Source organism: Anthonomus grandis, chromosome 2, assembly GCF_022605725.1.
Source record: "Anthonomus grandis grandis chromosome 2, icAntGran1.3, whole genome shotgun sequence".
NCBI lineage: Eukaryota > Metazoa > Arthropoda > Insecta > Coleoptera > Curculionidae > Anthonomus > Anthonomus grandis.
In genome coordinates, this window is record NC_065547.1 from 43,979,149 (window position 1) to 43,991,468 (window position 12,320).

Below are 12,320 nucleotides of genomic sequence, written 5' to 3' on the forward strand. Positions count from 1 at the left end.
TCTTTGAATAAAGACTTTGAATACGTCAAAAGTCTCTTTTAAACATCATTTAGCTACTCAGTCAGTACTGCAAAACCACAGACTATTATCTTAATATGCATCTACCTATAAATTACTCTATGTAAGAAAATAAATCATAAGTAATACAGTAGTGATGATGCCTTAAAGAGGACTTTGAATAGTACCGTTAGAACCCGATTATTAGATAGGTAATGACCGGTTTGGCCGCTAGTCAAGTAACATCCAATATACATGAAAAATATCGACCTTCTTACGGTACACGTTTGATTCGGAACTTAATTAGGTTACGTGGATCTTATTAATAATTTATGAACATTTAATTTCCTTGGTATTTTTTAAAGCTACACCCGTGAAATTTCCTAAAGTTCAGGACCCGCCAATCACAATAAATTAATAATAACGTAAGATGCCAATTCGAAAATCAGACAATGCCAATTATTGCTTAATGCGTCAGAGATTCGAATTGTAATGGGCGAGGCGGTGACACGTCTGGGCTATCTGGAGCAAGGTTAGAGAATATGGGTGGTACCCATTTGATATGGTTTCAGGGTACACCCACATTATGTTTTATCGTTTTCCTGTTTCGAGTAAATATCAGAAAAAACATTAATTTTGCATTGGTAAATTATTGCATATATTATAATCTACAATTCATTTAACAAAAGATCTTCCTTATCATCAGGTATATCTTCAACCAAAGGTTTTCCAGTTGTAACATCTGACTTTTGTAGTTCTGCATCCGCTTCTTTATTAGTTTCAATTTCTAAGTCCTCTTGACGTGTCTAGAAATATTTTTTACAAAATTTAAGAACCTTGAGTATTGAATACTTACATCTATTACAGATGTAATAGTTTCTTGACTAGTACTCCTAGAGCTGGACAGATGATCGTACATAGGATTTTCAAAGGCAGTTCTCAGATTTACAGTTGAACCTGCCATCGATTGTTCGTCTACCACAGATGCTATTTCATCTATGTTATTATATCGCATTCTGAAGGTAGATAGTGGCCTACTACCTAAAATCCTAAACACATTTTTTATTAACTTAAGACAGCAAGATCATGACTTAGAAGTACAACGTCGATATATCAGTATATCCAGTTTGGTAATACGACAAATTTCTTGATGACTTGAAAAATCATTTTAAAAAGCAGAAATTACAGAGCTTAGGAAATTCTTCTGTTGGGAGAAGCTTAGGAATCAACATTTGAATAAAACGACCAGGGCATAAAAAATCATTCTTATAATAGTTAGACGACTGTTTGGACAAATAAAATAGTATAGTAACCAATATGATTACTGTCCACCATACATTGCAATAGATATTCATTACATAGAGTCTGTTAAAAAACTATCTTTTCCACTTATAATTCTAATTCACCTTAATAATTTTCAAGCGTGAGGCACTCAATAAATTTAAAGATTATTTTGCTTTGGTAGAGAATAAATTTAATACTTTTCTTGAAAAAATTCAATGTGATTTCTGGGTGTACTTCATACGATCATATTTCAGTGGAAAATCGACAGGGAAAATTGGATGCAAGAACCAAGAAAATGTATCTAGTGGACTATACTGACAATGGTTATCAATCATGAAAGCTTATGGATAAAAAGATTTTATCTGCAAGAAATATATTCTTTGATGAGTTGCCGAATATGAAAGATTTGATTGACAAATCAGAATATGCAGCATGTTCAAAAACAAAGAAAGTTGTCAATCATGAAAAGTTGAATGATGAAGATTTCAATGTGACGAAAAGGAGTTAAATGTCAACCGTAGAGATGAACGAAGCAATATTCTTCCAAAAAAACTTGAAGAGTATGATTTGAGTTAGAGTGATGATGCTTTGTTGATGGTAATATGGTTGCAGGTAATATACCAGAAAACTACGAAATAGCTATATCAGTTAGTCATGGATTGAAAGAAGTAATACAAAGTGAAGTGGATGTCACTATAACACTTGGGAAGTTATGCCATCAAATCCAAAAAACCAATCAAACTACCATTGATTCCAGGTGGATTTTCAAGGATGTCGATAATGGTGAAGAGACTTCGACTAGTGCAAGAGGCAACACGATGTGACAGTAATTACGAAATGCACTCACCAGTTGTGGATGGTGACTAGCAAGCAAGGTAATAAGTCATATATTTTAGTCTGTTAATATTTAAAGGGATAGGGGCTGCCCAGTTTACAAACAGTACAAGAAGTGGTGCAGGTCACAAGTAGACTATGAACAAACAGACACTGAAACTAGAACAGTCTAATAATGTCACTAAAAGTACTACTGATTAACTTGGACAGGGGACAAGATATGAAACTTGAAATCAATTGAAAAAAAAAATGTTGTTATGGTATCATGTACAAAAGGTAAAAATAAATGCAGCAGATCCTATTTAGGTAATTAATGTTTTTTATAAATTTTAACGCGTCTTAGGGCCGTAGTGGCGTAGTGACGAATTTCCGGCCATGGGTTCCTATACTCAAATGGATTCTTCTGTTGCACTGAACAACCCCCAGAAGTTTGATCCCATAGTTCTGAAACACCCTGTATAGCTTGTATGCACTTCGAGTTCCAAAGAATCTGGATCTGGTTTTCTTTTCTGTTTAAGTTAAGCTAAAACAACAAAACGTAACTCACCGGTTTCTAATATTTACTCTTTCAGCTACTGGCGAATACATAAAGAACAGCAATCCAAATATCAAACAGACTAACAATAGGCTTCCGAAAATGGTAGAAAACATATTTTTGATGAGAATTGCGTTCTCTTGCCGCGGTGGTCCTGATAGTTCAAGGGTTATCTCGGAACAATAATAAGAGGCATCTGAAATGTTTCACTTCTAATTAAAATTCTTAATTTCTTTTACACTTGCCTTACCTGACTTGATTAAGTGGTAAAACTCCGTTGCATCCAACAAGCTATTTCCTGTAAATTGTTTCTCTGTAAAAAATATGTGAATTTCGCTTGATTCCTCTAAGAACCTATAACTCAAGGACTTGTAAGCGTAGCTGTAGCTTTGGTATTCTTTAAGTTTCTGTCTAATTCTTTCCAAAGAGAATCCTGGTTGGTATTTTTGAACCCTTATGATACCACCTGCAATATTTACCAAAGAAACTTATAATTTTAGCTCATTGCATCTTCTTACCGCATTTAGGTATAAAACAAAATTCCAATAGTTTCAGTGGCATATCGCAGTTTAATGGATCAGTTACGTCACTAACGGATTCGCATAATTTCCATACTTGTGTGGTGCTTAATCTTTGACCACAACCAGTGGGATCTGTACATTCTACATTTGTGATTTTATAATCTCCAATATTAGCTGTAATAAATATTTCATATTTAAATTAAATTTCATTAAAATAATAAACACTGTACCATTTAATGAATAAGCATTTTCTGTTGAGATTTTTTTGGAGCCATACATGAGACTTTTAAATATTGCTCCATCCAAGTCAATATTAGTTAAAGATCCATCTGGAATGACTACCTCATCGAATCTAAAAGTGAATTCAGGTAAATCTGCTATTTTTCAAAAGACAATTTGGACTTACCTAGTGGGTATTCTATAGACATATGGAACAGCCGGATTGTCTGGTTCATCAGTGCTGTTCCAACCATTCATATTCAACCAAGATGCATGGTTAATGGACTTTAGTGTGACACAATTAATTTCTTCTTTGCTTGCTTCATCAAAGTCTATAGAAATGTCGGTATCCAAAGATATTTCTCCATTTATAGGTAACGTGATACTTTTCAGTCGAATTTCCATTTTTGTTTCGTAGCTCCAGGTCCCTTCTTCGGGGAATTCCAGACCCAGGCAATCTGCTTTGTTAATCCAGTTGTTATGATTTAAAATATCGTTTGAATAAACCCATGCTTTGAGGTCCGATAGGGTTGGCTTGAATAAAACTATCAGAAGAAATACGAATATGGTTATTTGAGAAGGTGTAATAAAGGTAATGTGTATTGTGCCTAAGGAGAGTTACTAAAATTAGTCATTAAGACATTTTTTTTTAATTCATTAAATTTTAATGCTAATTTATAACGCCTTTTCATTCTTTCATATTAAAGAGTCAAAACATTCATAAATATCATTTCTAGTACTGCTATCTGTATCCAACTTATCTATTTTTATAAATTACAGGTACCATATTTTAAATAAGGCGCGAAATTTTTGAAAATTTATATGGTTGTTTTGTTCTTAGTTCTTGTTGACATAACAATTATTGTAGTGTTGTAATCATGTGATTTTAATGTTTGTGTAGATCCAGTTTTAGTTCATTTCTCATGCATCTTAATGTAAGTTTCTTGTCTTCAACGTCCAATTGTTTATTCGTTAATTAATTAAGCCTTTTTTTGTCATTATTGTAGATACCATTTTTATTCATTGTTAGTGGTTTTAACCTTTTGACATTGCCAAAGGCACCATAGCTTTTTATATGTATTTAAAAAAAAACCTCAATTTGTGTAAGTTATTTTTAATACCTTGATTCTTTATAGATCCCTGATGATGGACATGTTATATGTCTGAAACATGTAGGAAGATTTTAATTGGATTTATACACGAAATTGGTTCACTAAAGCAACCTTTAGAGATTTATTGTAGCAACTCCTGTATTAGAGTTCTTTACCTGGACCTGTCTTTTTGAGACTTCAAAGTTCAAGTTAAAGTTCTGGCTTCTGATCCCCCAAACTCTCAATGGATAATACTTCACACTGACCACATATATGTTGAGACATCAGAGGCTTTTTCCTTCTGCTGACAGAGCTTACAGAATATGCTTGTGATTTTCCTGGATAGCTTGTCTTCTCTTCTTAGCCTTCATAATAGAGTTAGTTTAGTAGGCATGATTATACTTTAGACACTGAAACAGTACTAAAGTTTGGATTTGACTTTATGGGACTTGATTGCCTTAATGGCTAGTTCGCTGTTCTAATGTTGAATATTGAGACTACGTCTGCTTTTATTAGAGTACCATCGTCGCAATCCTTTCTGTCTGTGATTTTTACAGAAAAATATCTGTTGAAGTAGTATTGAGAAATAAATTGGTCTGACATAACAAAGATTCATTAGACGTCTTAATTTTCTTTAATTCTACTTCTATGTCTAAGATGTGGGTTGGCGGAAGTCCAGCAGCACCTCCATTGTCGCTGTATGAGTTGTTCTGATGCTTTTGTACTTTCTATAGTTGCTTTGAACTATCTGTTAAATTAGTGAAATTAAGCAATGCTTAAAATATTAAATGATCTCAGCAATTTTGCGAGATTTCCGCACAAGAAGAGTGAGATACTGGTTCTATAGAGATTGAAAAATATATGTATAAGTTATATTAGTGCCAATCGGGAGTTTAGTCTGATATAATTCATTGGCTTCAAAATACATCAGCTATAGTTAAAATTCAATACCCAAATATATTTTAGCATTGTGATACCTTTATCACATCATTTTTTTTATTTAGTAGTTCCAGGTCGTATTTTCATAATTACACTCGAGTATTTAAGGTTTTGGCAATTCAGTTTTAATAGTGCTATCAGGTCTTTTATACTGGATACAATATTAAAACAATGATATAAAAAATCTCTCATAAATTACCTGCCAAAATAAACAAACTTAGTACAGCTCCTACTAACTTCATAACAAAACACTTTTTGTCACTAACTATTGAACCAACTGTTCACACTAAAATCGATTTACAAATTACAAATTTTTACAGAAATATGATCCCTGTAGGCGGATCCAAGGATCAAATTTCAATGCAATTAATGATTAGTTTAATCCTCCTGAATTTCTTTTGCTGCCAACGTACAGTTAATTAATACGGATGCGGCTTAAACGTCACAATATTTAACACCAAAAGGTAAATGGCATTATAAATCATCTTAATGCGGTTTCAAAATGAATATTATTAGCTTTGCGAATCCTTGTTATGGTTCCCAGAACAGGATCTGTGGTTTTAGTACTTATTAGTTATACAAATTGTTTCCTTCCTAAGACATGCTGGCTGTTATTAAGAGTACATTACCTATTACTTAGCTTTTAAATTACAGTACGTTTAATGGAGATTTTCATATTGATAAATAAATGAGGAGCATTTAAGTGTAGTATTGGATTACCAAAAAGTTGTATTCACATGGTGCGTTTTATCCATCTGCTTTAGTTCCAATTATAAGCCTCGGGATGCAAGAAAGAGAGTTTTAGAAGTACCTCTATTATATCTTCTAATTCCAAATAAAAGTGTTTATAATTTACATAGATTGATGTGTCTGACAGCTGCCTGTAGTTGTACCATACAGCCTATAAAATATACAACCTAAAAGCTGCAGAGCTTACCATATCCATAAAAAAATAATGCTGGTCTTAGTGTCCTTGTGAACTTCCATCGGAGCAGTTTAAGCTGTTTTTTTCTGATTTGATACTGTCCATTAGAGATATTAAAAATTGCTTCCTAGAAGTGAATCTGATACTTCATGAGTTAGCTACTTATTGTGTGATCATGTTATCTCAAGTTCGAATCCTGGCTTACGCATATTGGTTTTTTTTGTGAAATAAGTGAAATATAACAAACCTAATTGGGAGGTAATAGTTAAACTGTAGATCTAAAGGAAGAGTACAGGGGCCGTATTTTCGAAACCATGCGAAAATCTTCGAATGCGAACAAAGTCGAGCGGCAAAATTCGCACACGAATTAAAAAGTGCATTTTTGAACAGCACTCGAAATTTCATTCGCATGCGAACATGAAATGTAGTGGCAACGTAGCAAAGTCGAGTGCAATTGGAGGCCGTGTCAACCGGGATGAAGACGATAAAGATTTAACCTAACCTAAAATTTAAGTTTAAAAACATCAGGGAATTTTGAGGTTTTTTCATGGCGTTTCTTGGGTTTTTGCGAATTGACTTTTTTTTTTAAATGAATTCAAAAAATAAAAAATATTGCGGTTTTGTGTCGAGCGAGCGAAAGAAAGAACTAATTTCATTTATGGAAGAGCACCCGGAATTAAAGTCGGGCAAATTCACCCAAAATTTTTCGGCTAAAACTGCACAAGCCTTGTGGATAAAACTAGCGGACAGATTACACACTTACACAGTCTCTGGAGCACATAAAGAGCACATCATTGTAATAGGCTTAATCATTCTATCGTAATAGGATTGTTTAATCTATATTATTACATTGAGAATCTGAATACATTTCAAATGGGTCAAGAAATGAAGAGTACATCCTATTCCTTCTATCTGCCAGAGTTTTAGTCTCTTCCAGTGCATCGACGACTTTTCTTTGCACAATATTGTTTAATCTTGCTATTTGATTATTCTTATTTTTTTTCCAATAAACAACAAGAAAACACTACAAAAAAACTTAACCAACTCACAAATTAAGAAAAAAAACAAAGCTAGTTTAAAATCGAAACAAGACAAGCGGCAGAATCGCACACGAACTTTGAAATTCGAATGGTATATACCCATTCGAGACACCGCATGCGAAAATGTTCGCATACGAAGCGGTCGAAAATACGAATATCGATTTTTCGTGAGAAATCCTCTAATTTCGTATGCGAATCAAAGTCGAATGGTTTCAAAAATACGGCCCCAGAACAGACTAAACCATTTACTTGTGATAATAGAAAGAGACCATCAATGACCCTATTTACTTACAGATGTATCAGAAATGTTTCAGGCATGTCGCCTTTTTTTAATGTCTGTATGTGGGATGTTTCCGCGACATTTTAACATGTCGTCGGTTCTTTAGTACGTACCATTTTTGGATTTACTTCTGACTAGGTACAACAATGGAATAACTTTTGAAGTTTACAGAAAACCATCCGCTATGAATAATATTATCCAATTTAATTTTCCTGGCCAACACAAGTTTGCTGCATTTAACTCATTCTTCTATAGATTATTTAATTTACATCTCTCCAATGTAGCCTTTAAAAAAGAGTACAATATATTACAATCTATTGCAATCAACAATAACTTTCCTCTATCAAGTTTCAAAAAACTATATTTTAAGTTTTTTAAGTACAAACTTTCGTACCACATTGTACATCAGGAGGAAAGGGAACGTAATAATAAAAATTTTAGATGTTTAACTTACTTTGGAGGTATTTCCCAGGGGGTGGCGAAATTCTTTAAACCTTTTAACACCTCAATCGCTTTTAAGACTTCTAATTCCGTAAAGCGAAATTTGGTTAAACCATTGGATAAGCCAGATCCGCTTTCGAAATCGGGAGTTTATAGTTTGCATTGTGCTGATTGCCCTACGATTTATGTGGGACAGTCCGGGAGGAAAATTTCAACATAGGTACAAGAACATCTAGGTCTGGTGAACAAGTTTTAAGCGATCGATACTGTCGAGACCAAGTCAGCGTTTGCCAATCATTTATTGTCAACAGGTCATAATTTTTCCAACCCCAATAATGTGGCAGTGGTTCATGACTGCCAGAAGGGCAAAAAGCTGGATCTTCTAGAGAAGCTAGAGATTAACGACGTGTTCAATTTTGACTTGGGACTCATTTTTAATAACATCTTGTAGTCCCCTCCTTTCTTTTCGAGCTATCGCATGAACGGTGTGGCCTAGCGGTCAACGCAGCAAACGGTAACAGTCTTGCTGCAAGGTTGTGGGTTCAAATCTCTATAGTTCCTTTTTACTTTTTTATTATTTTCTTGTATTCAAGTTCTATGTTATTGTTTTTTATATATTTGTGACGTCAGTTTTTTAAACTTATATTTTACCGTTCAGTGTGTGTGTATATTTGACCCAGTCGGGCGTGTTTTTAACCTTCTTGAGGTATACTTTTTTGTTTTACTTTAAGGTCTTTTTGTAATTTTATTTGGTTTTGTTTACATTATTTTTTAGGTCTGATGATGCTCTTAGGAGCGAAACACGTGTCATCACTCTAACAAATTAAAGAATTTTTTGAGACCGAGACTTTGTGTTATTTTCCTTTGATTTATTTCTTTAGTACGTGTTATATTTGCTATTTAAATGTTCCACGCAAATCTTAGTTGTAAAACTAAGATCAGCTTCGTAATATTTTAGATAAGAAAACACTAAAAATAGTATATACTTCACTAGTAGAATCAATTTTAAAATATTGCTTAGTAATTCGGGGTGGTCTGAATGATAATGCCATGCAAATGTTAAAAGTATGCCAAAATAAAATACTTAAGATTATCCTAAGCAAAAGCAATCAATATCCTACAATCAACCTTTATTCGGAACTTGTTTATGAATGGACTGTATTTGATTATATAAGAAAAAAATTAATAAATGGCAAAACCAAAAGACTTTTTTGCTGCGAGTTCATACATCCGCATATACGCGGAAACTGCGCGTGTCTATGGAACTGCCATTTTGCACGCGCCAATTTTAAATTTAATTTAGTATTATGCAAGCTGTGTTTATCATTTTTAAGAAAGCTGCAAACCCATTAAAAAATAACCCAAGAATATTCCCAGTATAATTCTTAGTCTAGCGTTAATATTTTAAGTCCTAAACAGAACTAAATGTACTAAATTTAAGAGGATTGTTTGTGAGTGCATGTCTTTGTTACTACAGAAAGGTTAAAGATATTTTTAGGGAACTAGACCATCAGTATTATACTCGTTCTAAAACAAACAAGGATTTGCAATCGCACTTTTTCAGCAAATCACACTTGCAAAGAAATATGCTGTTTCTACTTATGTGTATTACACTATAAAAATAATATTAGAAGAACGGAAAGACTCTTCTTCCAATGCTTCTCTTGTTTCTGCTGCTTCATTCCGAGTTGTTTTGTCTCCTCTCTTGCGCTTCTCTTTATAGGAATTGTTTCTTTTGTATACAGGGTGTCATTGAAATGGTGTAAAAAAATTCGGGGGGTGATAGTACTCCTAAAAATTTTAAAAAAAGTTCCTATAACTCTAGGGTGGAAAATGCATATTAAGGGAGTTAGGGGCACTGAAAGGGTAAATTTAAAAAACGGTTTTTTGAAATTGTAGGCTTAAAAAACGAGATAAAATTTCGAAAAAAAATCCTCTGCCATAAATTTTGACCCAAAATCAAATGGTGATACTGAAAAATAATTTGGAAAATCGGAAAGGGTAGTTTTTGCAAGGGTAGGGGGTTAATTCGTGAATAACTTTTTTTAGGTTATTTTCTTCGCAACGCGGGTTCATTTTTTAAAAACTACATACTTTTTCCTACAAAAAAGGTACTCTTGTTGCACATCGCCCAGAACGATGGTTTTCGAGAAAATTGAAGGCAAAAAGTTTGCTCTGATGGGCTGCTAACTGGTTAAACAACATAAACTTATGAAAGTTATGGGGTTTCAAAAGTAAACAAGTAGTTATTAAATAATTAATTGAAAAATCTAAATTTCATGATTTTTAAAACATCGTATTGCTTTAAAAAAACGAAATAAACCAATTACCAAAATTCCTTATTAAATGCATACTTATTTGATTCATTAGCCTAGTTTACACCGCGAGTACCAAATATTCAATACGCGGACCCAATCCCCTATTCTCAAACTCAACGTGCGCGAGTTGACAAGTTTACACGTAAATTATTCCAAATTGTGACTTAATAGGTTTGAGAATATGTAGAGGTTTTAGTAAATTTATTTTAATATGAATATTTAGGTTATACAAGATGACCCAAATGATCCTTTTTAAGTTTTGGACATAACCAGGGTTAAGAAAACAATTAATCATTGTCCGATTTGATTCCAATTTGATTTTTGAAGTTGATTTAATGTACTGTAAATTATTTTTAAAATGTTTCTTATGAATTGTTTTTTAAAAAAATAATTAAATCTCACTCCATTACTGTTATCTATTATTCGAATATAATTTAAATTTACTATTTCGCATATACAAGATAGGAATACGAAATGATTTCAACTGAAACATTAATCCGTAAATCATTTTCTAAAACGTAGGTGTACTTGTGTAAACCAAGCCAAAAAGGTTACCTAAACTGGTAATGCTGCCCATGATATTGTCTCTTTTTAATTATGTTTATACGGTTGTTTGACCACGCATTTCTATTGTCTTATGCATTCTATTTTTAACTGATCAACGTACTGATATCCATTTAGGTTTGTGAGTCATACTAATTTCAATTTGAGACATTAATTATTTTAATTGAACACATGAATAAGCGAGAAAGGACCATTTGCTTATTGACTTTGAGGCAGTGACCATAAATCTGGTAATATGATTATTCAAGCATTATCAAGTATTGAAAATTTGCTCCATTGAATGGAACAAAAGACGAAAATTCTAAGTAATATCAATTCTAATCACATGTCTTCATCACCGATAAAGAAACTACTTATCAAGGTGAAAAATGTTTTAAAGTCGACAACAACACCAAAATACTAATGTTGATTACTATAAATTTTTGTATCCGAATTAAGTATTCAAGCCTCATAAAACGTATACGATCGGGTTCGTTAATTACTGTCTAAGTATAGCTTTTACAGCATCTCTTCACAATAAACACCATTAAAAGACTAACCTTGACTAAATTAGTTTTTTTTTATCTGTTTTCGTCGTCACCTTGGGTTTTACTCATCATTGTTTTTTTTTTAACATAGTTCCGCATGTAGTATTACGATTTTTAATAAGCCGCATCATTCCGCATGACTCAAAAAACAAGTTTGATTAATTTATACTTATCTTTATGGAGGTATAATTTATGAGATTATCGTGATGATTGCATTCGAAGGAACGCAATTTTAAATTACAGAGGAACTAAGCTAGATCAAACTTCATTTTTATCAGGATGTTCATATTTTTAATTAATGTCAAGTTTCCTGATATGTTAGGTGACAAATAAATTATATTCACTTCGAAAATTGGATCTAGGCGGTGGGGTTTTTACCTTTATTTCTAGGTAGACCTATAGTACTCACCCTATTATTTATCTGTTATAAACAAACCAGCACTAGCCTGTACTGTACAGGTCTTCCCAAATATGTATTACTTCTAACGACACAGGATCTATTTGCCACATATGCAGGTTCCTTTTGCCACAGGTCAGTCAGGTCTCCGTTGAACACATCAATTCAATCAAGGTGTGCTTAATTACCATGTATCCCATATGAAATCCTGTAGTTGTTCTCAGTATTACTCTTTGAGAATATGAATGACCTCTTTCGTTCCATAGTAGCTTCGATATTACCCTAGGGTTAGCAAGTGCTTTAGGGCTATCTGTCAGGCAAATATTATTATTATTATTTGCTTGTGATTATAGGCTCTTCTATTTTTTTCTCTTGCACATTTGAGTATTGCAAGAATGTCTGTTGATA

At 33.0% G+C, this 12,320-nt stretch overlaps 1 protein-coding gene across 1 annotated transcript; it reads right to left on the reverse strand.

The window, feature by feature from the left end:
- Nucleotides 1-642: 642 nt before the first annotated feature.
- On the reverse strand, nucleotides 643-5,752 carry LOC126750682 (uncharacterized). Its single transcript, XM_050460360.1, has 8 exons — nucleotides 5,620-5,752; nucleotides 3,578-3,935; nucleotides 3,402-3,523; nucleotides 3,169-3,345; nucleotides 2,901-3,116; nucleotides 2,663-2,846; nucleotides 854-1,046; nucleotides 643-803 (listed from the first exon to the last, which is right to left on the reverse strand). The coding sequence occupies exons 1-8, from the start codon at nucleotides 5,660-5,662 to the stop codon at nucleotides 666-668; spliced, it is 1,431 nt and encodes a 476-aa protein (XP_050316317.1). The 5' UTR covers nucleotides 5,663-5,752; the 3' UTR covers nucleotides 643-665.
- Between the last annotated feature and the right edge of the window lie 6,568 nt (nucleotides 5,753-12,320).